This window comes from Scyliorhinus canicula, chromosome 5 (genome assembly GCF_902713615.1).
Source record: "Scyliorhinus canicula chromosome 5, sScyCan1.1, whole genome shotgun sequence".
NCBI lineage: Eukaryota > Metazoa > Chordata > Chondrichthyes > Carcharhiniformes > Scyliorhinidae > Scyliorhinus > Scyliorhinus canicula.
The window spans coordinates 95,097,736-95,125,497 of NC_052150.1; the positions used below are offsets into that span (position 1 = coordinate 95,097,736).

General features: G+C 45.4%; 1 protein-coding gene across 2 annotated transcripts in view; it reads right to left on the reverse strand.

Annotated features, from left to right (window-relative positions):
* The window catches only part of gpnmb (glycoprotein (transmembrane) nmb), a 73,409-nt gene extending 55,983 nt beyond the window's left edge, over window positions 1-17,426 (reverse strand). For both annotated transcript variants that reach the window (XM_038797411.1, XM_038797410.1), the window contains exons 1-3: window positions 17,278-17,426; window positions 10,722-10,874; window positions 3,798-3,941 (exon numbers count right to left, since the gene is read on the reverse strand). In XM_038797411.1, coding sequence (XP_038653339.1) covers window positions 3,798-3,941; window positions 10,722-10,874; window positions 17,278-17,353 — 373 coding nt within the window. In that variant the 5' untranslated portion in view covers window positions 17,354-17,426. The remainder of the gene's footprint in view (window positions 1-3,797; window positions 3,942-10,721; window positions 10,875-17,277) is intronic.
* Window positions 17,427-27,762: the final 10,336 nt, after the last annotated feature.

Sequence of the window (27,762 nt, forward strand, 5' to 3'; positions counted from 1 at the left end):
GTTCTTTCCCCCATCTTGCCCTATACTTGTTGCTCTGCCTTCCCTCTGCTGTTGCCCTCGTCTGCATGAATAGGGCCAGTCTCTTCCTCCTGCGGCGGTCACTCAGGTGGTGGCTCATAGTTCATCAGTTGGGTTGTGTTGGGGGGAGAGGGTTGTGGAAGAGGGGAGAGGTTCTTTTCTCCACCCCATCTCTTATTGGTTTGCTACCACGCTGCCGTTCTTTGCCTGGGCCCTTCCCCGCCTCTCCTGTTGTCGCTGCCCCAGTCCGCATTCTGCAACACACTTAGCTGCTTCAGCCGGGGCATTAAAAAAAATGGTCTTTGCCCTGGTATGTGACCCAGAGCTTGGCTGGGTACAACCTTCTGAAACGTACGCCGCTTTCGTACAGCGCTGCTTTCGCCCTGTTAAATTCAGCCTTGCGTTTGGCCAGGTCAGCCTCAATGTCCTGATAAATTCGGAGTTTGTGTCCTTCCGAATTGCAGTTCCTGGACTGCCTGGCCCAGCACAGGATTGTTTACCGGTCCTGGCTGTGAGTCAATTATGTATACTTACCGTTGCCTCATAATTCCTTAATTCCTTTCTTCACCAAAACTCTATAAATCTCATATTTAAAATTTACAAATGATCTAGCATTATTGGAAGTGTTCCAAACTTCTATCACCCTGTGTGTTTGGAAATGTTTCCTAATTTCTTGCCTGAAAGGTCAGATTCCAATTTCTAGAGCTCGCCCAGCACTAGACTCCTCAACCAACAGAAATAGTTTGTTTCTCTTTGTCCAGACATAGAAAGGTGTATGTCTTATCCTTGGAGTGTGTATTCCAATTAAGTAATTCAGCAACACACTTTATTTCATCAAAGGTTATATATTCTCATATAATTACCTTGTATTAACATCAACGTCACATGCTCAATCTCATGCACACACAGACAAAGACTGGATAGAGATAAAGACAGTGTACTTTTACAGGTTACAATCAATTCACTCTCTACTTTACGATTTCCGGTCTCCCACGTGGCAGGCCTGTAGTTTCTCTAATGGATTTGATGATTTAAACTTGAAGTGAGGATCTTGTAAGGTAAAAAATTTGCATCAGATCGTGAAGTTTCTGATTGTAGAATATTTAGGGGGTTGGTTCTCAGGTAAACTTCGAAACTGGAACACGTTAAGCACTTTGGCTGCTTGATATTTGGCAGCTAGTTTCAGAGGCTGGTTCTCAGACTGGCTGGTGGCTGATGGATCTGCTGTGCCCTGGGGTAATAATGGTGTAGTCACATGATCACTGGGGATCATTCTGAGGCTCAGCCTATCTAGTTTGGATGTGAGAAGCCACTATGATACAATGGGAAGTTGATAGTGTCCATTGAGTTTTGATCTTTCTTTCTGTCCAGTATGAAACTCGGAGACAGGAATTCTGGAAACACCATAGTCTTTAGGTATTGTCCCATCCTTAAACAATGAGATGTATGAATTCCAGAGATGTTAGTGAGGAGCCCTTGCCGATATCCACGTTTAATTAGATATTCACTGGAGACCTAATACTTGGTGTAGTTCAAATCCCAAAAGTCACATGATTTGTGACAGCCATATGAACACTTGTTTGGTCCAATTTTATAAGTATTGACTGAAAATTCATAATATGACATGTCTGTACTAGGCATGACAATCCTATCTTGAAGATTTTGATCAAATTCGCCATTACTTTCCAAATTCCAGGCAATATATCTAACTTCTGTAATCTTACCTCATAATTTAATCCTTGGAGTGCAGGTATCATTCTGGTCAACCTATGCTGCACTCCCTCCATAGTCAATATATCCTTTCTGAGGTATGGAACTCAGAATTTCTCACAGTACTACCGGTGTGGTCTAACCAGAGCTTTATATAGCTGAAGCAAGATTTCTACCTCCTTGTATTGTATTCTTCTAGTTATAAAAGCTGGCATCCTATTAGCTGTTTTTATTATTTCTTATACCAATGAATTATATTTTAACAATCTTAGTACTTAGATCTACACATCAGTTTGGACATCCACTGTTTCTAGCTTTCATCATTTAGAAGGTATCCTGTTTTATAATTTTTAGATTCACAGTGGACCATCAATTGAAAGCAATTTGCTTGTTTTGGCCCTTCACTTAATCTATCAGTATCTCCGATTTTATGCTTCCATCTGCACTGATTACAATGCTACCTACCTTTATGTCATTGGCAAATCTGAATATGTGACTTTGATATGAAAAGTAGGGGAATATGTTCATTAATATTTGTTATGTTTAATATCTCCAGATAAAATTCACAGCCTGAGGAAATCACACTCCATACATATAATTGTTGACTTTCTGGGCTAGAAAGGTTGATTGGCAGTCATCAGCAATTGTCACATTTTTAAAAAAAGATAATTTTCGTTCAAATTTTCCAACAACAAATTTTATCCCAACAAAGACAACAGAAAAAAAACAGACCCCCCCCCCCATAAAAGCAATAAATTAACAAGAAAGAATAATAAACATAGAACCGTAAGAACACCCCCCCCCCCCCCCCCCCATTGCCGAGCCAAAGTTCCCCCCCCCCCCCCACCCTCGGGTTGCTGCTGAAGTTGACCACCCTCTAACACTCCGCCAGGAAATCAAGAAAGAACCCTTGCACCGACCCTCTCAGTGCAAACTTGACCCTCTCCAGTTTAATGAACCCAGCCATGTCACTAATCCAGGATTCCGTGCTCGGGGGCCTCGCGTCCCTCCACTGTAAAAGGATCCTGAGCCGGGCTACTAGGGACGCAAAGGCCAGGATAATTGTCACATTTTTAAAGGGTATGAGAAGATTAATCGAGCAATGACTCTGGAAAGTGGCTAATTATACCTAAATTATGGTCATATTCTTAAAACCCATAATTCAACTATAATTAGTAAACATTTACAAAGCCATGAGATAATCATAGATGACCAGCATTGAATTGCTAAAGTCATTTGTTCGTTATATGGATGATATAAGCATTTTTAAAAATTGGTGCCTAAATATAGTTCAAAAGAGTTCAAAACATGTCATTTTAATGGATTTTGAAGATTTTGATTCCTATGTCTTACAGGAATATGATTAGAGTAACTATAATCTGGTGAATCTTACCAATGAAGTTGTCTGACAGACAGGAAAGGAAGAATTAGGCCTATATTCTGCAATGAACAAGGTCAGTTTTTAAAACACACTTACCTGAAGGTGGAAGCAGAAGAATCAGGCATGTTGCTAGATTAAAAGAATGCAGGCTATCTTGCTCGCCCCAGCCACAATCCCCGGCATCGCTTAGCAATCTCCTCAAACCAGCTAGCCATTCCATCCAACACCAATCTTCCCCAAGTCCAGGCCACTGTTGCCTACTCTGGCAATGATTTCCACCCCCTATTGCCAATGATCTCCCACCCAGTTAATGAGTACCCCAAGCCATTATTACACCATTCCACCACCCTCCCTGATCCAGCCTTTTAACCTGAGGGCCATTTTGATACCAGCAGCAGCCCAAGCTTCAAATGTACTTTCCCAGGTGAGCTGCCTCTGCAGGTTGCCACCTTCATGGAAGTGAGGCCAAAGACCCAATATTGGGGATGTCTTGGGCCTCTCCTTTTGGAAACAGGGACAGCACTCGTCATTTCCTGTCTGCCCACACTATGACCACACTAAAACTTTGAGGCCAATAGTTTTCATGACACCCTTCTCAAATAGCCCAATTAGATTGTGCAAGTGATTGAAGTCACTGAACTTGATGACCTGATGTTTATTCTACATAGTATATACATGCATAACTTACCATTTTTGCAGTCGATATCATAAATGATGTCACCATTATCATCTTCCTTTTGACATTTAGGTAATTTAAGCACCACGCTAAAGGTTACGTTCGCTCTAACCAGAGTAGGCCCATCATTGCTCAAGTGGGCCACAACCTTTCCTCCTGAAAGAGAAAACAGATGACTTGAACAGGAAAAAAATATACTTTTCAGTTTCTCATTCAGAAGTGGTTTCATTTACAAAATAGTGAGAGTAAATGGAAACTGAATCATGAAGAATGTGCTTGAGAATTCATTATGGCTAGTGGAGAGAGAACACCTTCTCATATAGCCTCCAAAGGAAAACTAAAACTTTTTAGAATTAATTCCAAACAAGTGTTTCAATTCAGTTAGATCGTGCCCAATGTGTTTTCAGCATAGACACCCTTTAAATTATTTTAGATTACCATGTACGTGGTAACTTAAAGGGGCTGACTTTTGCGGGGACTGAAAGAATTTTCATGTTGCTATGTGGCTAAGGGTTTAAAACAAACCTTGAACATACATTGCACTCGCCAAGTCATCTCATACATTAAAGATATTATAGATTCCAAATAGAATTAGCAGCTTACTGGGTTTCTATGAGGCACTGTGGGCCATCAGCAGCCACAAAATTGTATTCCACCACATTCTGTAATCTTGATGCTTGGCATATCCCCCACTCGTCTATTACCATCAAGTGACGAGATCATCCCTGGTTCAACGAGGTGTGCAAAGGCATGCCAGGAACAATACCAGGCATACCTAAAAATGAGGTGTCAACCTTATGATGCTACAACCTAGGACAACATGCATGCTAAACAGTGGAAGCTGCTTTCAACAGACTGCAAAGCAATCCCACAAACTGACTGATATCAAGCTCTGTAATCTTGACACACCAGTTATAAATGTTGGTGGGCAAGTAAACAACTACCAGAGGAGAAGGAGGCTCCCATCCTCAGAGATGAGGTGGTCCAACATGTTAGTGCAAAAGACAAGACTGAAATATTTGCAACCATGTTCAGCTAGAAGTGTTGAGTGGATGATTCATTTCAGCCTCTTCCTGAAGTCCCCAGTATCAAAGACCCATCTTCAGCCAATTCGATGCACAACACATGATATCGCAAAACTGAATACAGCAAAAACGATGGGCCCTGGCAGCATCCCTGCTGTAGTACTGAAATCTTGTGCTTCAGAACTAGCTGTGTCCCTAACCAACAGGCAATACAGCTAGGATGGTAATAGTCATGCCACACAGGTGTCATGCAATGATTCTCTCCAACAAGGGAGAATCTAACCATATGTTCCAGATGTTCAAAGGCAATACCAGCACTGAAACCCTCATCATCAACATCCTGGAATTGTCTCTGACTAGAAACTTAAATGGACAACCCATATAAATACTGTGATGACAACAGCAGGTCAGAGGCTGGAATTCTGTAGTGAGTAACTCACAACCTGATTCCCAACCCTGTCCATCATCTGCAAGGCACAAGTCAAGGGTCTAATGGAATACTTTCCACTTGCCTGAATGAGTGAAGCTGCAAATACTTTCAAAATGCAACACCATCCAACACAAGACAATCTGGGTGATTGGCAATTCATCCATCACCTCAAGTATTCACTACTTTCTACCGGTGGGCGAGGAGCGGGCTTGTGCAGTATGTTACGATTGAAGTATTGAATGTACGTGGATGTTTGCACATTTTTGCCTTTTTTGCTTTCTTTCTGTTGATGTCTGTAACTGTTTACAAAGCCAAAAACTACCTCAATAAAATTGTTTATTTAAAAAAAAGTATTCACTACTTTCACTTCCAGTGCACATTGTCAGCAGTGTGTTCCATGTACAAGATGAACTGCAGCAACTGGCCAATGCTTCTTTGACTGCACCTTTCAACCAGAAAATGTTATTATCTACAACAGTGGGCGGGATTCTCCGTCCCACCGCACCTGTTTTCTGGTGCTGCATGCTCCCGCCGGCAGTGGGATTCTCCATCCCGGCAGCTGGCCAGTGGGGTTTTCCATTGTGGGCACCCCCATGCCGACAAAACAGAGGATCCCACCGACTGAGAATCCAACCCAGTGTTTTTCAAACTATTTGCCCGACACCCATTTTTACCAACCAGCCATCCTTCAGGACCCATGCCTGCCGACCTTCGCGGCCCACGCCAGCTGACCTTCGCAACCCACTATGGCCGACCTTCACGACCCACCATTTTCTCTAATCTTTAATGTAGCAGGTGAACCTGCTTGGTCTTCACAATCTCACTCGATTCAGGTTCACAGGAGGAGAGGTCTATGTGCAGATAGAGTGCAGAGTTCAGCCAGTTCCTTTGTGCCGTCTTCATCTTTGCGAGGACGGAAAATTCAACCTCGCACATGTAGATCATTGTGAAAGGCAAAAGCAATAAAATGGTTGTTTTACTCAGTTCCAGATACTCCTCAGAGATGCGACTCCAGAATGCTGTCAGCCTCATTGAGTTGTGCCGTGTTTTTAATTGTGCTCTCACAGGTGAGGCACAGAAATTCAGTCAGCTTCATTTGGAGTCCGCTGCTAGTTAATAATTGATTCTGGGATCTCAAACTCAAAGGGATTTTTCACCCACCTCTTCTATCTTAAACTTCTCCTCTGGAAAGTAGCGACAAAAGGTGTTGATCAGCGCAGTCTGATGCAACTGAGTAAGGCTTGCCAGTCTGTTGACAGTTTCCTTACTAACACTGTTTTCTTCGTGTCGTAGCAGTGTGAGGAACATGTAGTAGTTTTGGCTTTGCACTCGCAAGTTCCAAATTTTTAGTCACTTCTGGAAAGCTTCGATTTCTTCACAGTGCCAAAAGCAATCATCATCCCTTCCCATGTGTGGTGAATGTAACTTGGTAATTCACACTGTATTTACCAATACTATTGTAAGCGCAGTAGCGTTATCCGACCACTAGGGGGAGTAGCTCTGGGAATGCTCAGGAGTTTGTACAAGGCTCTACCCTTGGCTCCGCCCACGACTCCTCCCCCATGACTGCTGTATAAATAACCGTGTCCAGAGCCAGCCTGAGTTCATTGTGAGTTCAACGGGTAATAGGCTGGCTCTGAAGTAAGTAGATTAAAACCACTGTTCATATCTGAAAGCACGTGTCTCATGAATTGATGGTTCCATCACCATGCAAACTGAGGTTCAGTTCATTTAGATTTGAAAAGTTGTCTGCAGGATAAGACATAGTTAGTGTCATAATATCCACTCATGTATATAATGAGATGCAGACAGGCAGTGATTGACACAGAGGATGACCAGTAAACATACAGCACAGTACAGCCAATCACCAGACAGGACACTACCACTATAAAACCAGAGGGCGCTAGGTTTCTCGCTCTCTCGGGACCCAGCTACTGAGACAGTCAGAGTCCACGAGCTAGCCAGTGCAAACACCATGCGGTAGCTAGTAAGTCTGGTCAGGCTACTACAAGGTCACCAGTCAGATCAGTAGAGTGTTGACCCATAGCTGAATATGGATAGCAGTTCTATAGTTGAATAAAACAGTGTTGGATCTTCTCCAGTGTTAGACGTTTGTTTCTAACTTCCCTGCATCAAGTGCAGTCCACATCGAACCAACCTGCCTAACACATCAGTTAGCATCCAAGTTTCATCACCAAATGAATCAGCCAGAGGGGACAGTTTCTCAAGGAGGAAAGCGTAAATTTGATACCTCAGTTCGTAAACTCTGACCAGCACCCGACCCCTTGACAGCCAATGTACTTCTGTGTGGAACAATAAATGTGTGTGCTCGGCCCCCATATCGGAACACAGGGGCCGATATTCTCCAACCCTGAACCGGATCGGAGAATCCCCGGGGGGTGTGGGGGGGGGGGGGGGGGGGGGGGGGGGGGGGGGAGGCCCGAATCCCGCCCTGCCGCCCCGACGCCAGCTTCCCTATTCTCCGGCGCCATTTATCGGGGGCCAACGGGATTCCTGCCACGCTGGTCGGAGGCCATTGACAGCGCCCCCTCTGACGATTCTCCGGGCCCCGATGGGCCGAGTGACCGTCAGGTTTTTCCCAGTCCCGTTGGTGTGGATTACTCACCTCGCACACGGCGGACCTAGTCGGTAAGTATACTTTCACAATTCCTTTCAACACCACTTCAAGATCGCATGGAATTCCTTTCGATGCCAATGCCTCACGATGAATAAAACAATGATTCCAAACAATGTCCTTCCCAGCTGCCTCCATAATCTTTCCTGTTACTCTGCTGTTTATTCCAGTGATGTTGGCGGCCCCATTGCTTGTGATTCCTCTGCAATGAACCCAGTCAAGTCCACACTTTCCAACCACGTAACTATTCAATGCTTCATAAATCTCTACACCAGTCATGTGGGTTGGTAATCATAGATTTAAATCATAGAATTTACAGTGCAGAAGGAGGCCATTTGGCCCATCGAGTCTGCACCAGCTCTTGGAAAGAGCACCCTACCCAAGGTCAACACCTCCACGTTATCCCCATAACCCAGTAACCCCACCCAACACTAAGGGCAATTTTGGACACTAAGGGCAATTTATCGTGGCCAATCCACCTAACCTGCACATCTTTGGACTGTGGGAGGAACCGGAGCACCCGGAGGAAACCCGCGCAAACACGGGGAGGATGTGCAGACTCCGCACAGACAGTGACCCAAGCCGGAATCGAACCTGGGACCCTGGAGTTGTGAAGCAATTGTGCTATCCACAATGCTACCGTGCTGCCCGTAATGTCAAGCAGTACGGCAAACCTCGACAAATTCATTCTGTCAAACCTACCTAACATAAACTAGCAAGGTTGCACAATCTGGAACGTCTGTACATTCATCCAGTTATATTGAGAACTCCTGCGCTGATTTTAAATGAGAAATAAGCTGGGCTTCTAAATTCTCAGCAATATCACAAATTTGGTGAGCCACTGTGTTTTCACTCAGTGGGGTGAATTTCAGCTTTTTTAGCTAACCTCTCATCTAGAACTGTAGGAACCATGGGCGGGATTCTCTCAGCCCGGGGCTGGGCCAGAGAATCCCTGTGACTGGCACGAATCTCGCCACACCGCCCTGACGTTGGGCCGTGATTCTCCGCAGAGCAGAGTGGAGAATTGGCACCATTGGCGCTGGCGTGGTTGGCACAGCGTCGGAGCGGCCCCCCCCCCCCCGCTGATTCTCAGCCCGGGATGGGCCAAGCGGCTGTCGTAAAAAACCCGAGTCCCGCCGGCGCCGTTCGCACCTGCTCTCAGCCGGCGGGACCTCAGCATTGAAGGGTCCGTGGGCGGCCTATGGGGGGGGGGGTCCGACTCTGGGAGGGGGGGCTCCGATGTGGCCTGGCCCGCGATCGGGGCCCACCGATCGGCAGGCCGGTCTCTTTAGCTTGGGGCCTCTTTTGTTCCGCGCTGACCCCTGTAACCCTGCGCCATGTTGCGTCGGGGCTGGCGCGTTGAAGGGAGTCACTGCGCATGTGCGTGTTGGTGCCAGTGCCACTGCACATGCGTGGATCCCGCGGCGCCGAGTTTATGACAGGATCAGCAGCTGGAGCAGCGTGAACCGCTCCAGTGCCGTGCTGACCTCCTGTAGGGGCTAGAATTGCTGATCCTGAGGCCGTGTTGACGCTGTCGAGAAACGCAACGGCGTTTCCAACAGTGTCAACACTTAGCCTCAGGATCACAGAATACCGCCTAGTGCCTATTGCTGCTAGGAGAATTTATCTCTCTGCTACAGTTTAGGGAATTTTTTCTTTAGCTATACATAAGCTATCATGTAAGAGGCTAATTGTACTTTATTGTTCCATGTAACATTTCTGCTGAGGACTTCAACTGACGATTTAATTTCTCGGTGCATTCTTTGAAAAAAATCAAGAGGTTTGTCCTCGTACTCACTATGCTTAGTCTTCAAATGCCAGTACTTCCCTGCATTTATCACACATGGGCTTCACGTTCTGATTTGTATTGGCACAATTAATAAAACCACACCTTAAAAAATAATCTTTATACTGCTTTGTTCTGGATTTCAACTTCTTAATGGGCTGTTCATCAGAGGTTCTGAAGCTCACACCAGCACTGCTTTGTCCTGCTGTAGATTCTCCTGAGCCGCTTTATCCAACTTTAGTTGTGTGATCCTGGCCTGTTTGTGTCTCTGGCCCTCTCTTCTTTATTACGAAATGATCCATTTTAAATTCTTAAGTCCTGTTACTTGCTTGCTGCTAACAAAATAGAGGAATTTCTCTCTCCCAGAGCATGTGACATCAGTGTTCAGGACACGTGACCTGCTCTCTGCTGATGCTTCAGGCCGCAAGACTGCATCAATTTTTTAAAAAATCTGCTCCTGTCAGTGCGCTGACATCAGGAGGATACATTATTTTCCGCTGTGTTTCAGGCCTGCGCAGTGCTGTGGGGAATGCATGCGGGGTACGGCCAGAATTCTGAAAGCAGTCGGCATTTTTAAAAGCAGGCTGCAGACATTGGGCACTACTTCCCACCATCAGCAACGCCGCAATGCATGGCCCCACTACCCTCCTGACACCCACCCGCGACCCACCCACAGGTCACGAACCTGAGTTTGAAAAGGACAATTAGAGGCTTATGTGCACCATCAGCTGTAATCTCCCGCCAAGCCATACTCCATCCTGATGTGGAACTATATCGCTGTTCCTTCCTTGTTATTAGGTCAAAATCCTGGAGCTCCCTTCCAAACAGCATTGTGGGTGAACCAGTGGTTCAAAAGGTGGCTCATCTCAACCTTCTCCAGGGCAATTAGGAATGGTCAACAAATGCTGGCCTTGCCAATGGCGCTCACATCCCATGAATGAATTTTTAAAACTCCTTTTTACTGAATAGAATTCAAAGACCGTCTGGGAAAGAGATTTTGAGCAGAAGCAAGGTTTGCAGTACAAAAAATTGAATAGAAATTTCAACGATAGGTTCTTACCTCTCCAGCAGTTTTTCCACCGGACATCATTTCTCTTCCAATAGGGATAAATTTGCTCATTCCAGACATTACTGTCAGGATGCCACCCAGCAAGATGACCAGAATGTCGAGAGAATGATACTTTGCTACCACCAGTTAACACATCTCGGAAACCTGAAAACAAGAAATGCAGTCAGTCAACTTCAAGGATCAGAAATAAGATTGTCTTCCATTGACAACAAAGCTAAACAGCTGTCAGGTGCTTGCTACTTCAGCTGCATGAAATATATGTGAATGCATTCTTAAATCCTCAAAACAATTTTCTAAATATTTTGCATATTTGAAGTATATTTCCCTTCTCTTCCAATATGTCTCCCTTTTTCCTAAAAAATATACTTTATGCATAAAATTTGTCACGGTACATAACATAAGAGTTCAAACTTGGCATTACATAAAGTGAAATATTATCACTTTCTTTCCATGCAGTATATTGCACTCGGAGGTGCCTCACTACACTGGTCTTTACAGCTTCTGAGCACGATTCTCCAACCTCGTTGCGCTCTCGCTCAAGTGAACAAGGCGGTTGAATAGCAGGAGAGGCCAAAAATGAAAAACGTGCCAGGCGCCAAACAGTTTCCTATGCAACCGCCCCACTCCCGTAGGAGAAATCAGGATCTCGCTGTAGCGAGGTGAGAAATCAATTATCACCACTTAAGCCCTATTTCCATACAATTAACGAGAGCCATCCCATATCCAAAGGCCTCCTGTCATTCAGCCGCCTCCCCAGCAAGTGGTCACACTGGTGCCGATTAGTACACCTTTTGAAAAATGTGAACCTGGCAGAAGGACTTCTATGGGGAACCGAGGAGGGGAGTAGCCATCTTTGGTCACAGGCAAAGACCCCGGGGAGCACTGGGATTGCCAGTCCCTTGGTATACCATGGTAGCCTTTCCCCATTGACACTTTACACCAACTCCCATAAGCTTTACTGCCTCATTGCATTTTAACACACTACCCTTGACCCTGAACTATTCTTCCTTTACTCTCTTAAAAGTGGAAACTTATATTGTAACTGTTTCCATGGGAACCACTTACCAGTAGCATCCTCCCCCTTCACCCCCTCCCAATAAGCTACCTTTCTTCCTGTGGGAGCCTGAGCGTTGAGTGTTAGTGGGTATTTGACAGTGAAGAGATATCACAACCAAGCTCAATTTCATCTTTAACCAACATTCATACATGCAGACCTTCTCAGTGGAGTTGTGAATATGATCAGAAGCAAAAACTCTGCCTGATTTTGAAGATTCTGTTTCTATTGCCAAAGCTGATTCTATTGTCCTCATCACCACCCTAGTTACTGTCAATTTAGCTTAACTGACTTATTTATACCAGTTAGGTAAATGAGGCAGGTATTATTTGCTGAGCAACCAAATCCCAGGGGGAATCTTCTCTTACTGATCATATCTTTTTTAAATTCTGAAAACGAGGAGAAACGTACTGGTCCAGTGCAGCACGGTAGCATTGTGGATAGCACAATTGCTTCACAGCTCCAGGGTCCCAGGTTCGATTCTGGCTTGGGTCACTGTCTGTGCGGAGTCTGCACATCCTCCCCGCGTGTGCGTGGGTTTCCTCCGGGTGCTCCGGTTTCCTCCCACAGTCCAAAGACGTGCCGGTTAGGTGGATTGGCCATGATAAATTGCCCTTAGTGTCCAAAATTGCCCTTAGTGTTGGGTGGGGTTACTGGGTTATGGGGATAGGGTGGAGGTCTTGACCTTGGGTAGGGTGCTCTTTCCAAGAGCCGGTGCAGACTCGATGGGCCGAATGGCCTCCTTCTGCACTGTAAATTCTATGATAATCCAGCAACACTTCTGGGATTTAAAAAAATTACAGGATTCATTGACAAGATGAGAAACAAACTTAAGCGCACAAGGTTAAAGTTACACAGTTAAAACAGTCTTACAAGCACTTCTTGGCCTTTTGGCTAAGATGAGTGTGAGGTCAGGTGTAATGCCTGTATCTGGTGTGTCTCTCTTGTGGAGACCATGTATTGGATTCAATTTGAATTGGTTTTTGGAGCAGGCAAGGAGCTGGATTAGGGGTTTGCCCCTGTCCACACTCTGAGCTCTAGCTTTGTAACTCTGATAAAGTAATGGATAAAAAATAAATAAATAAATAAAACAGTTTTACAACCTTTGCAAAAGAACCCACAGTCAGAACACACAAGTAAGCACCTTCTTGGCAATAATCCCTGTTACATTTTTAACTCTAAAAATCCAGTATTATTATCAAGGCAAACTGCTGTCATTTCAGTAAAGGTATATTGCACAATGACTCGCACACTTCCACTCTGTTGTGGAAATGCAAAAATGTTCAGAAGCAAGACTGCTTTCTGAAACAAAGATTTTCCCGTTTTCTGGATGGCTGCTTCATGTTTGGCACCTTCTCTCAGCATAGAACTGGTCTCAGGACATCTTTCCCCATATGGCCAACACACTCAGCTCAACAATTTTCCTCAAATATCCTTTTTTCCTTTCATCTTCGATGTCATTGTCCTCAGCACCTGTTTGAACTCAGCGTTTCCAAAATATAAACATCTTTTGTGTTTTCCTATTGTCTCCTCTTTTGGGTCAAATAAAATTGAATAACCGTCCGTGTTTGCTTATGAAACCTTTGTAAGTTGTAAAATCCCTTACTCCCATTTAAAATCTAACAGCTGTAAAGCCAAGTCCCTATCTATCTCCTTGTGCAATTTTTTGAACCAACCTCTTTACATATAAATCCATTTCACCATAGCTTCTCCTTACAAAGGCCTGTATTTTGCACCTTTACCCCTTTTATCTCTCAACTCTCCCAGACACGTTGTCTCAATTAATCTTTCCCCAGCTTGATCAAATCATTTACACACAGGCACATCACCTTCATTACAGAATAACATAATATTTCCCAAATATTTATTTTTTAAAACCATCCATCCTAACAGTGGGGTTCCACTAAGATAGCTTTCTAATTTATATTGACTGGGCCTCTTTGGCACTACTGCCTATGGAACTAATCCAACTAAAAAAACATTTTAGGTCCTAGGACACATACTTGCATATTAAAAAGTGGTTACCATCTGGAAAAAAGTGAATTCTTTAGGCACCTTTGAATGCCTTTCAAAATGTCTGTCCTCATTTACTTTAATGAGGGGGTGAGTCAGTAGCCTTAATTTTGTAGGTCACCTGTTTCATGGAAGTGAGGCACAAGGCCTAATACCCCAGGCCTCACTATTTGGGCACAGGAACAGCAACTGGCAATCCCTGTTCACCCAAATTGGCCTCAGCCCAATTTCTAGGCTGTTAGATTCCTTGACATCCTTCTCAAATTATGCATTATTCCCAAATAGAATGTGCAAGTAAGTGAAGCCGCTGAGTTTTATTTAACATAGTACGTACTTTGCATATGCACGTGCAAAATTTATTATTCTTGCAGTTTATATCATAAATTCTGCCATCATTATCATGCTGCTCAAGAATTCAAGTGGTCTTTGAATACTATGTCTGCATCAACTCTCACCAACTTCTACAGATGTGCCATAGGGAGCATCCTATCCAGCTGCATCAACTTGGTATGGCAACTGCTCGGCCCAAGATCGTAAAAAACTGCAGAGTGTGGTGAACCCAGCCCAACGCATCACACAAGCTTGCCACCCTCACATTGAGTCTGTATACACCTCCCGCTGCCTCAGGAAGGCAGACAGCATTATCAGAGAGCCCTCCCACTCAGGCTTTTCCTTCTTCTAGACCCGTCCATCTGGCAGAAGGTACAGAAGTCTGAAGACCCGCACATCCAGACATAGGAACAGCTTCTTCCCCACAGCTACAAGACTCCTCAATGACTCTCCTCGGACTGATTTGTTCCCTGTAAGAACACTATTCACGATGTCCTCTGCTACTCTTGTTCATGCATTTGCTTTGTTTGGCCCCTTGTTCCGCACTGCAACCAATCACTGTTTGTTGATGTACCATTTGTCAATGTACTCTGTTGATTATTCTTTTTTGCCCACTATGTACATACTGTGTACATTCCCTTGGCCACAGAAAAATACTTTTCACTGTACATGTGACAAATAAATCAAATCATCTCTATTTTCTTCATCCAGCTTTCACAACTAAGTAGCTATTACTGAGGTCTAACTTGCCTCTACTCTCTACGACTCATTACTTTATTCATCCCACTCGGAAACCTGCAGCATTAATATATCCACACTGGAAAGAAAAGTATTAATCTGTCATATGTAATCCTTTTACTAACGATAAAAGTATAAAAAGTATATCAAGCCTAAAAACAACTATGAACTTAAAAAAAAGATTGAATTAAAAATCATCAGATACTCTCTAGTCAGGCATGAAAAATGCTGTAATCATATTCATGTGACTGTCAGATGACTGAACAGCCACACGATATTAAGAGTGAAAAGCTGGTGCTGTAACATGACCAAATACAAAATCTTGTAACATGAAATTTAGAACTGTAGATGTAGTTTTTTAATGCAAGTTATTTTTATAAGTTACAAACTAAATAGAAGTTACCAAAAGCTGTGGTCTGACTTAGTTCTAAAGTTCCAGTGTTTGATCAGGTCTTTATACCACACCAACACATACAGTGCTGAAAGGGTTTCTGCAGCAGAGCTAATTGACCGTTATGGCTCCTCTGTTCATTTGTATCACTGTGGAGTGGAAGGCGGAAGAGTTCTGTACATTTACAAAATACACAGGTTTGACTGATCAACCTCTGATAGGCCAACATTTTCTTTTCAATTTTTGAAAATGGCATTGTACCGACTAACATTTTTATGAAAGGTTTTTTAAAAAATCACCTTGCTGATGCAAAACAAAACAAACTGATTTAATGAAAGTGTTTTCCTTCAGCCTTTGGCACCAATACTCAAGTGTTCAGATGGCAGTGGAAACTCTGATCGTGAAGGACTATCACAGGGTTTCATATGGGCAGTAGAGAAATAAAAAGGATCTAATGCACCCTCTCCAATACTAGTGCAAACTTGCAGCGAGCAGGCATTGATGGCAATATTGCTACGGAACCACATTGGACTATTAAGCCTGCAATTATACGACTGCTACTGAGATGTCTGTGATGCACTGTTGACACACCCTTGTACTGACGGGTATCAAGGTGCCACACAATGCGATTCTGTGTATGCCTTCGAATGCATGTGTAATTATCTTGTCCTCAGGAGATAAGGTTAAGAGAGAAAATCTGAGGGCAGCACGGTGGCCTAGTGGTTAGCACAATCGCCTCACGGCGCTGAAGTCCCAGGTTCGATCCCGGCTCTGGGTTACTGTCCGTGTGGAGTTTGCACATTCTCCCCGTGTCTGCGTGGGTTTCACCCCCACAACCCAAAAATGTGCAGAGTAGGTGGATTGGCCACGCTAAATTGCCCCTTAATTAGAAAAAATAATTGGCTAATCTAAATTTTAAAAAAAAAGAAAAAAAAAAAAAAAAAGAGAGAAAATCTTGAGGTTCTGTTTGCTTTGGCAATAAAACAGATTCCATATCTAGTTTTCTAGGAAGTTGGTCCAATGGAGAAGGATGCACTCTGGCACCGGACTGGAGTGGCCCATTCCAGACATTTAACCTTATAATCCAGGCAAATACAGAGGGAATGACACAATGTCAGAAGTTCCGCCTTTCAGGTGTGACATCAAACCAAAGAGCGGAATGGTAGCCCAGTGGTTAGCACTGTTGATTCACAGCTCCAAGGTCCCAGGTTCGATTCCCGGCTTGGGCCACTATCTGTGCGGAGTCTGCACGTTCTCCCTGTGTCTGCGTGGGTTTCCTCCGAGTGCTCCAGTTTTCTCCCACGGTCCAAAGATGTGCAGGTGAGGTAGATTGGCCATGCTAAATTGCCCTTAGCATCCAAAAAGGTGAGGTGAGGTTATTATTGGGTTGCGGGGATAGGGTGGATGTGGGCGTAAGTCGGGTGCTCCTTCCAAGGGTTGATGCACACTCGATGGGCTGAATGGCCTCCTTCTGCACTGTAAGTTCTATGATTCTGTGATTCAAAGCCCTGTCTTCAGGTAGAGTTAAAAGATCCCATTGTGCTATTTCAAAAGAGAGCAGGGGAGTTAACCCTGGTGTATTGGATATTTATCCTTCAACCAACATCATTAAAATAGGTCATTTTCACATTGCTGTTTTGCAGTCTTGCTGTGCATGAATTGGCTGCGCATTCCCTACATGATAACGGTTACTACATTGTTAATAACGCATTGGTTGGAGAGGTCACGAAAGCCTTTATTTTTGTTCTTCTGTTTATCAAAGTCTCGATGGGGATCACTGTGGCTTTGGGTTGAGGGCGTTTAAACAGATCAGAACCTGAGGTTCTCACCTCAGCAAACCCACATCACTTCAAATCAACATCACAACTGCAGCAACTCCAAAAGCAAACTCACACATTACCTTGTTAATTCAATTTGAAATACAATATGTACATTTTCATAGAAACTCTTTCAACAGTGTAACACGACAACAACGTTTGAATTATGTCCTGGCAAAGTGAAATAAAAATGAACCATCTTACGGCTGCGAGCAGCTGCTTGGAGGGCTGTCAGCAGGAAAACAGTTCCAAACAGCGCCAAGTAGCACAAGCCTCTCATGATGACCACGGGTCCACACTTCTACCACACTCCAAGCCGAGATACTGAACTGCTCCCTGCCGCAACTGACTGTCAAGACAGCAATTGCATTCTTAGTACAACCCCATCGCCCCCCCCCCCCCCCCCCCCCTCACCCAGCGCTTCTTAATTTCGTGAATTTGTCATGTGCTCAGTTAATAAAAGGCACCTATTAAAAACTGAAGATCAACTCCCGCCCAATCTCATGGTTCTGAGTCATCCCGAGTTATCTGCATCATCTGGCTTATGACTTGGAAAGTTATGTCGGGGCAGCAAGGGCAGTGAATAATAAGGCAGAGAGCGGGGACTGCTCTCCTGCACCAGGACTAAGGACCACGCACAGGTTATTCCCAAAACCTAAAGCATTATTCATAACTGGGAGTACACAAAAGCATTATTCAAATGGAAATTTTGTTTCAAATTGTGGTTGGTAAAACAATCTTACCAAGAAATGCAAAACACTTGTGAGGTGATTTTGGAGTGGAGTATTTGACATTACAAAAAAAAGGAATTGTGAAAATTAGAATTTACAGCAGACATATAGATCATAAATAGAATTTACACCAGACATATAGATCATAAATATCACAGAATTCCTACAGTACAGAAGGAGGCAATTTGGCCCTTCAAGTCTGCACTGAACCTCTAAAAGAGCATCACAACCCAGGTCCACACCCCTGCCCTAACCTCATAGCCCTACCTAAACTTTGGACACAAAGGGGCAATTTAGCATGGCCTATCCACCTAACCTGCACATCTTTTGACTCTAGGAGGAACCCACACTGACACAGAGAGAAAGTGCAAATTCCACAGTTACCCAAGGTTGGAATCGAACCCTGCTCCCTGGCGCTGTGAGGCAGCAATGCTAACCACTGTTTTACATCAGACATATAGATCATAAATAGAATTTTCAACAGACATATATATCACAAATAGAATGTACAACAGATATGTAGATCATAAGTAGATTTTGACAAATTTAAAGAAATTATTTATCACAGAAATTCAGAGAAATAATTTGAGTGGTGCCACTGAAACTGATTCTACTAAAACTAACGTCGAAGAAATGGCTTGAAGGGTTGGTTCACTTTAAAATGATACTATATTGTGAGGTTCCTGTAAAAGTAAATTTTGGACTCCTGCATCTTATTACAAAATTATACTAAATACTGGCTACTTAAGTAGTGTCAAATTCACTTAAATGAAAAGGCATGTTTGCAATAATAACATTAGGACATTGAAAGAATGGCTTTGGACCATGTATTACCATGGCCTAGCTATTTTTAGTGGGGGCCTTGAGGCGCAGTGATGGCGTCCCTATCTCTGTGCCAGAAACTCTGGGTTCAAGTCACACTTCAGGACTTGATGACCGTGGAAAGTATGTTCATAATGTGGCCAAACATGTTGATGGCAGGCAATAAGGGTAGGAGAATCTTCTTGGCAGGCAACGGCAGATTACTGCAGTACTTTGCCAAGCATAATCATGGACCAATGCAATGGAAGCCCATGATTGCCATTGTCCTCATAGTGCATGGTACCTGGAGGAAGAGATATACTTTTACTGGTTTCATTCCTCTACCATCTAAATTTTAATACATGGATACACAGGTATCCCACTGTGTCCCAACAATCTGACATTAGTGTATTTTCCTAGGTTTTGTTACCCGTGACTGGTATTTTTGGTAGTGTACAGAAAAAGTGACTTTCACAATTGATGATAGATAGTCTCTATTATACTTTGCTTGTCAGTCAAAAGAAATTGTCGCCATTCCCATCGAGACCATAAGACATAGGAGCAGAATTAGGCCATTCAGCCCATCAGGTCTGCTCCACCATTCAATCATGGTTGATATGTTTCTCATCTCCATTCTCTTGCCTTCTCCCCAGAACGCCTGATACCCCTATTAATCAAGAACCTATCTATATCTGTCTGAAAGACACTCCGTGATTTGGCCTCCACAGCCTTCTGCGGCAAAGAGTTCCACAGGTTCATGCTGAAGCCACCTTTGGACTTTTTGTTGGAAGTTGAAAGTTTTTTTTCTGTTGCACCATGCCTCTTTTCGGATGTTTAGATGTATTTGATGCTGCGCTGTAGAGTTGGAACCAGTACACACAAAGAATGCATTACTACTTCCAGGTGAATAACATCACCAAAAACGAGCAGCTGTTGGTCATTTTGCTAACCGCCTGTGGTACACATACATTTGGGGTGATAAGCCTTACATACCCATGCGCAGCCGACAGTAAAACATTTGATGAGCTAGTGACTTTGTTGGAACAACATTTTAATACAACCCCGTCCATGATAATCCAACGTTACCGGTTTAACACCACAGAGAGGACCCCGGGGGAATCCCTTGCTGAGTTTTTATCCAGGCTGCACAGGATTGTGAAGTACTGACGACTTTGTCAGAGATGTTATGAGACTGGCTGGTTTGTGGCATCAACAACACAGCCATCCAAAGGAAACTGTTAGCCTTGCCGACATTGACTTTTCAACAGCTCATCCAGATAGCGTTGTCCTGAGAAAGTGCAGACGGGGGAATGCAGAAGTTACAGGGAATGGAGGTGCACACCCTTGGGCGTGCCCCCTTCTATCTGAAAGCCACTCCCCGTACCCCCGCCATGCCTGGATGGGCACCGTAAGGGTCCACACTAGTGGCCGTCGGAAGTTCCTTCCTAAAGAGAACCGTCTCAAAGGTCTATGGATATGGAGCCGTGTTAGTGTAGGAATTGTGGGTGCGACCGCGGCGCTAACACCAGTTGTGGCTGCGTCAGAGAGCCAGTCGCTCCGGTAGAAGCTGGGGCCAGCCCAGAGCCCGTACTTTACATTTGGATGAACCCAAGGAGGATGCACCTGAGGATGAGGGAACGGAGGACGACTGCCTGAAAATACATTTCATGACATAACCTCATACATTTCTTTATTTTATAGAATTTACAGTGCAGAAGGAGGCCATTCGAGTCTGCACCGGCTCTTGGAAAGAGCACCCTACCCAAGGTCGACACCTCCACCCGATCCCCATAACCCAGTAACCCCACCCAACACTAAGGCCAATTTTGGACACCAAGGGCAATTTGTCATGGCCAATCCACTTAACCTGCACATCTTTGGACTGTGGGAGGAAACCGGAGCACCCGGAGGAAACCCACGCACGCACGGGGAGGATGTGCAGACTCCGCACAGACAGTGACACAAAAGGGTCCAGGGGGGCAGTTTTTACACACATAGGGTGGTGAGTGTCTGGAATGAGCTGCCAGAGGCAGTAGTAGAGGCGGGTGCAATTTTGTCTTTTAAAAAGCATTTAGACAGTTATATGGGTAAGATGGGTATAGAGGGATATGGACCAACTGTGGGCAATTGGGACTAGCTTAGTGGTAAAAACTGGACGGGATGGACAAGTTTCGCCAAAGGGCCTGTTTTAATGCTGTAAACCTCTATGACTCTATATCAATTGATGTGGAGATGCTGGCGTTGGACTGACAAGTTTGTGTGAGGACGCAGGCTGGGAAGGCAGCAGCAGTGCTAACAGTGAAGGCAAACTCATTAAAAAGAAAAAGACATTTGTGCGGGTCAAAACTCCCTCACTTTCAACCTAGCTTTGCGTCCCAGGAAGGTGGGTGTGAGAGCGAAGCAGAGCAGATACAGGTGAGGGCGGTGTTTGGGGAGAATGCAACAGATGGGAGAAAGATCGGGATCGCTCCCAGGGGGCGGGGGGCACCACACCAGCGGGCAAGCCAGTGCAGGGAAGTATGGGCGAAGGGAGTCGCGGCGCAGCTCCTGACAGGGAGGAGGCAGAAGGGGTGGGAAAGTGCTAGAAAATTGGGGGAAGGGGGGGAAGAGTGGGAAGGACAGGCAGGGGAGAGATGGGTGACCGACAGGGGCATGGAGAGGGGAGGACAAGAGGGAAGGACAGACCTAAGAAGGGGAACCGGGAGTGGCAAGGTGCGGGGGAATGGGTAGAATGCTGGCTATGACAGGCTGCACATGATGGCAGCGAAAACAGCGGCACCAGGGGCGCCCATCTTGGTAGACCCTGAAGCAAAGGGAAACTAGGGGCTTTTCATAGTAAATTAATTGAAGCCTACTTGTGACAATAACCGATTATTATTATTATTATTAGGGGGAACTTAATGGGCCAATGAAAAGATACAGAGTCTTCGCCCATCTGAAAGGTCTGAGGGCCGATATTATCTTCCACCAGGAGACACCCCTAAGGACTAACTGCCGGAAAGAACTGGGTGAGTGAGACGTACCAATTGTGTTACGGGGCGGGGGCGTGGGCTTGGGGGGGTGGCCATGGTCCTGAACAAGAAGTCAGCCTTCACGGCGACAAAGACGGTAATGGACCCAGAGGGACAGTATGTCATGGTTAGTGGAGCACCTGTGGTCCTGCTAAATGTATATGCTCCCAACTGGGACAACACAGATTTCATAAAGAAAACCGTGGCAGAAATCCCTGACAGAGACCTGCATCGATTCATCATCAGGAGGAGGGGTGGGGGACTTTAACAGCGCACAGGACCCATGGAGACAAATCCAGCCCCAAATTGGGGAAGCTAACAAATATGGCAAAGGTGCTGAACACCTTCAAGCAGCAGGTGGGGACAGCAGACCCTTGGAGGTTCAAACGGCCAGGAGAGAGCGAGTTCTCCTTCATCTCCAAGGACCACAAGGTCTACTTGAGGATGGACTTCTTTGTCGTGGGGAAATCGGTGCTCCCAGGTGTAGTGGGAGCGGAATACTCCGCAATTGTAATCAACGACCACACTCCACACTACGGGATTGAGGTTGGAGACGTGCCGGGCTCAATGCCCCCCATGGAGGCTGAACACAGCCCTATTCGCCGACAAGGCATTTTGTGATTGGCTATCACAGGCCATAGACTGGTATGTAGCCAAAAACCAGAACGGGATATCTCACCCTCCACATTCTGAGAAGCGCTGAAGGTGGTGATCAGAGGGAAAGTTATTGCATTCAAGGCATGAAAGGAGAGGTCAGCCAGGCAACAACTGGGCGACTCCACACTGGAGGTGGATCAGCGATACTCCATGGCCCCAACTGTAGAACTGCTGGTGTAGAGGAATAATTCGCAAATGGACTTGACCTGCTGTCAATTGGGAAAACAGTGTGACATGGGTAGCACAGTGGGTAGCACTGTTGCTTCACAGCTCCAGGGACCCAGGTTTGATTCCCGGTTTGGATCACTGTCTGTGTGGAGTCTACACGTTCTCCCCGTGTCTGCGTGGGTTTCCTCCGGGTGCTCTGGTTTCCTCCCACAAGTCCCGAAAGACGTGCTCGTTAGGTTAATTGGACATTCTGAATTCTCCCTCTGTGTACCCGAACAGGCACCGGAATGTGGCAGCTAGTGGATTTTCACAGTAACCTCATTGCAGTGTTAATGTAGGCCTACTTGTGATAGTAAAGATTATTATTATTAGCTCTGCCAGACGCAGGGGACCTTTTATAAACATGGAGACAAAGCCAGCCACCTGCTGGCTCACCAGCTGAGAAAACAGTCAGCAACAAGGGAAATAGCTCCGGTTAAAGACAAAACGGGCAGGCTAATCACTGCACCAGAAAGGGTCAGCAAAGCCTTCACAACTTTCTACACCTCTCAGCCCCCGGAGGGGGACTTGAAGCAGTTCCTAGATGGACTGGACATTGGCCAGTACGATGTGGGCAACACAGAGGCGTGGCTGCAAGGGGATCAGGGCTGGGATCTAAATATCCAAGGATATATGTCCTATCGAAAGGACAGGCAGATGGGCAAAGAACATAAGAACTAGGAGCAGGAGTAGGCCATCTGGTCCCTCGAGCCTGCCCTGCCATTCAATGAGATCATGGCTGATCTTTTGTGGACTCAGCTCCACTTTCCGGCCCGAACACCATAACCCTTAATCCCTTTATTCTTCAAAGGGGCGGGGTTGCATTGTTAGTAAGGAATGAAGTTAAATCGATAGCAAGGAGCGATATAGGATCAGAAGGAATAGAATCTCTGTGGGTAGAGTGAAGGATCGCAAAGGCAAAAAGACCCTGATGGGAGTTATGTACAGGCCCCCTAGCAGTAGTCAGGATGTGGGGCAGAAAATAAATCAGGAAGTAGGAAAGGCATGTAAAAAAAGGCAATATTACAATAATCATGGGGGACATCAAAATGCAGATGGACTGGGAAAATCAGGTTGGTAGTGGATCACAAGAAATGGAATTTGTGGAATGTCTAAGAGATGTTTTTTTGGAGCAGCTTGTGACAGTGCCTACTAGGGAACAGGCAATTCTGGATTTGGTGATGTGTAATGAGGCAGACTTGATTAGGGAACTTAAGGTGAAGGAACCCTGAGGGACCAGTGACCACAATATCCTGCAGTTTGAGAGGAAGAAGCTGCAATCAGATGCAACGGTATTACAATTAAATAAGGGTAACTACAATGACATGAGGGAGAAGCTGGCCAGAGTTGATTGGAAAAGGAGCCTAGCAGGGAAGACAGTGGAACAGCAATGGCAGGAGTTTTTGGGGGTCATTAGGGAGGCAAAACAGAAATTCACCCCAAGGAGGAGGAAACATGCTAAGGGGAGGACAAGTCATCCATGGCTGACAAGGGATGTCAAGGACAGCATAAAGACTAAAGAAAAAGCATATAAAGTGGCGAGGATTAGTGGAAAACCAGAGGATTGGGAAGCCTTTAAAAGCGTGCAGAGGACAACTAAAAAGCAATAAGGGGGGAGAAGATGAAGTATGAATGCAAGCTAGCTAGTAATATAAAGGAAGCTAGGAAGAGATTCTTTCAATATATAAAAGGGAAAAGGGAGGCAAAATAGACATTGGACCACTGGAAAATGTGGCTGGAGAAGTAATAATAGAAAACAAAGAAATGGCAGACGAACTGAATAGTTACTTTGCATCAGTCTTCACGGTGGAAGACACCAGTGGGATGCCAGAGGTCCAGGAGAACCAGAGGGCAGAGGTGAGTGCAGTGCCCATCACTAAGAAGAAGGGTCTGGGGAAACTGAAAGGTCTGAAGATGGATGAGTCACCTGGACCGGATGGTCTACACCCCAGAGTCCTAAAAGAGATAGCTGAGGAAATTGTGGAGGCATTAGTGATAATCTTTCAGGAATCACTGGAGGCAGGAAGGGTCCCAGAGGACTAGAATATGGCTAATGTAACAATCCTGTTTAAGAAGGGAGGGAGGCAGAAGACGGGAAATTATAGGGCGGTTAGCCTGACTTTGGTCATTGGTAAGATTTTAGAGTCTGTTATTAAAGATGAGATCGCGAAGCCCTTGGAAGTGCATGGTAAAATAGGACTGAGTCAGCACGCTTTGTCAAAGGGCGGTCGTGTCTGACAAATCTGTTAGAGTTCTTTAAGGAGGTAACAAGGAAGTTAGACAAAGGAGAACCAGTGGACGTGATTTATTTAGATTTCCAGATGGCCTTTGACAAGGTGCCGCATAGGAGAGTGTTAAATAAGTTAAGAGCTCATTGTGTTCAGGGTAAGATCCTGGCATGGATAGAGGATTGGCGGACTGGCAGAAGGCAGAGAGTGGGGATAAAGGGGTCTTTATCAGGATGGCAGCGAGTGACTAGTGGTGTGCTTCAGGGGTTTGTGCTGGGACCACAACTTTTTACAATATACATTAATGATCTGGAAGAAGATACTGAAGGCACTGTTGCTAAGTTTGCAGATGATACAAAGATTGGCAGAGGGACAGGTAGTATTGAGGAAGCAAGGGGGCTGCAGAAGGAGTTGGACAAGCTAGGAGAGTGGGCAATGAAGTGGCAAATGAAATACAATGTGGAAAAGTATGAGGTTATGCACTTTGGAAGGAAGAATTTAGGCATAGACTATTTTCTAAATGTGGAAATGCTTCAGAAAGCAGAAGCACAAAGGGACTTGGGAGTCCTTGTTCACGATTCTCTGAAGGTTAATGTGCAGGTTCATTCGGCAGTTAAGAAGGCAAATGCAATGTTGGCATTTCATGTCCAGAGGGCTAGAATACAAGACCAGAGATGTACTTCTGAGGCTGTATAAGGCTCTGGTCAGATTCCATTTGGAGTATTCTGAGCAGTTTTGGGCCCTGTATCTAAGGAAGGATGTGCTGGCCTTGGAAAGGGTCCAGAGGAGGTTCACAAGAATGATCCCTGGAATGAAGAACTTGTTGTTTGAGGTACGTTTGAGGACTCTGGGTCTGTACTAGTTGGAGTTTAGAAGGATCAGAGGGGATCATATTGAAACTTACAAGATACTGCGAGGTCTGGATAGAGTGGATGAGAAAAGGATGTCTTCACTTGTAGGAAAAACTAGAACCAGAGGACATCATCTCAGACTAAAGGGACGATACTTTAAAACAGATGAGGAGGAATTTCTTCAGCCAGAGGGTGATGAATCTGTGGAACTCTTTGCCACAGAAGGCTGTGGAGGCCAATTCATTGAGTGTCTTTAAGACAGAGATAGATAGGTTCTTGATTAATAAGGGGATCAGGGGTTATGAGGAGAAGGCAGGAGAATGGGGATGAGAAAATATCACCCATGATTGAATGGTGGAGCAGACTCGATGGGCCAAGTGGCCTAATTCTGCTCCTATGCCTTATGGTCTTATGGACATGCCTGGTAAGGAAGAAGATAGGAAATGGGGCCTGGAAGCATCATTCAAACTGGGGGAAGTCATGGAGAGTATCAACTCCATGCAGGCAGGAAAGGCACCAGGGCCAGATGGATTCCCAGCAGACTTTTATAAAGAATTTGTGCCAGCACTGGCCACGTACTTGCAGGAGATGTTCGCAGACTCGGTAGTACACTGGCACAAGCCTCAATATCGCTGATGCACATAAAGGAGCGTGGGTCCTACAGGCCTATCTCATGAATTAACACAGACGCACAGTTGTGGCGAAGGCCCTGGCAAGGGGGCTGGAGAGCTGTATGCCAGAGGTAGTCGTGGATGACCAGATGGGCTTTGTCAAGGGCAGACAGCTAACATCGAATATCAGGTGCCTGCTGAACCTGATAATGACTCCATCTGGTGAGAGAACATCAGAAGTGATCATCTACCTGGACGCAGAAAAGACCTTCGACAGAGTCAAATGGGAGTACTTCAAAGACGTACTCAAATGTTTTTGGTTTGGGCCAGGGTTCACCTCCTGGGTGAAACTACTGTATAGCACTCCCAAGGCAAGTTTATAGCAAACACCACCAGCTCTAGATACTTTTGGCTGCACAGAGGCCTGGCAATCGAGCCACTGGGGATTGTTCTCAGAGCAGTGAAGGGGTGGAGAGATTTCCAAACTGGGGAAAGAGAACATAGAGTCTCACTCTATGCCGATGACCTGCTCTTCTACATCACGAAGCCCCCAGACCAGCCTGGAAGGAATAATGAAACTAAAGGAGTTAGGAGCCTTCTTAGGTTACAGGCTAAACCTGAGCAAGAGTGAGATCTTCCCTGTAAACCCACAGGGGACAGAGCTGGGGGAATGCTGTTCAAGCAAGCCCAGACCAATTCCACTACCTGGGGATCCAAATAGCTCAGGATTGGACACGGATCCACAAATGTAACCTGATAAGTCTGGTGGAGAAAGTCAAAAAGGACCTGCAAAGGTGGGGCCCACTTTCACTGTCCCTCACAGGGAGAATACTCATGGGGATGTTCCAGCTATCTGAGATACATTCAGATCAAAAGGTTTCTCTGCAAAGAAGCAACAATGTACTCCCAGATACCAGGACACTCGGTAGTAGAACTGCTGGACGCAGACGACCGAGGGAAGGGAAACTGTGTGGACCTGTAGGGGCGACTGCTGGAGGAGGTACTCACCCCCAGACGAGTAAAGGAAAAAATGGGAGGAGAAACTAGGCATAGAGATGGGGGAGGGATCCGGATTGAAACACTGCGCAGGGTGAACTTCACATCCCGTGTGCAGGGCTGAGCCTAATGCAGCCCTAATGCAGAGTGCACCTAAGAAGAGCGCAAATGAGTGGGATCTTCCCGGAGGCAGAAGACAAATGTGAACGGTGCCAGGAAGGCACGGCCAACCATATCCACATGTTCTGGCTTGCCCCAGACTTGTCGGGTACTAGCCGACCTTTTTTGAGGCCATGTTCAGGGTTGTAAGAGTTACGGTGCAGCTATGCCCAAAAGCGGCAATCTTTGAGGTATCAGATCAGCCAGAACTCTTCATGGAGAGGGAGGCCGATGACCTAGCCTTTGCCTCCCTGATTGCCTGTCAGAGAATCCTAATCGGATGTCAATCAGCAACATCATCCAAGGCTGCAGACTGGCTGTCCAACCTGGCGGAATTTCTCAGGCTGAAGAAAATGAAATTCACCATCCATGGGTTGGAAGAGAGCTTCCATTGGATGAGGAAGCCGTTCACCAACTTGTTTCAAGAACTGTTCAAA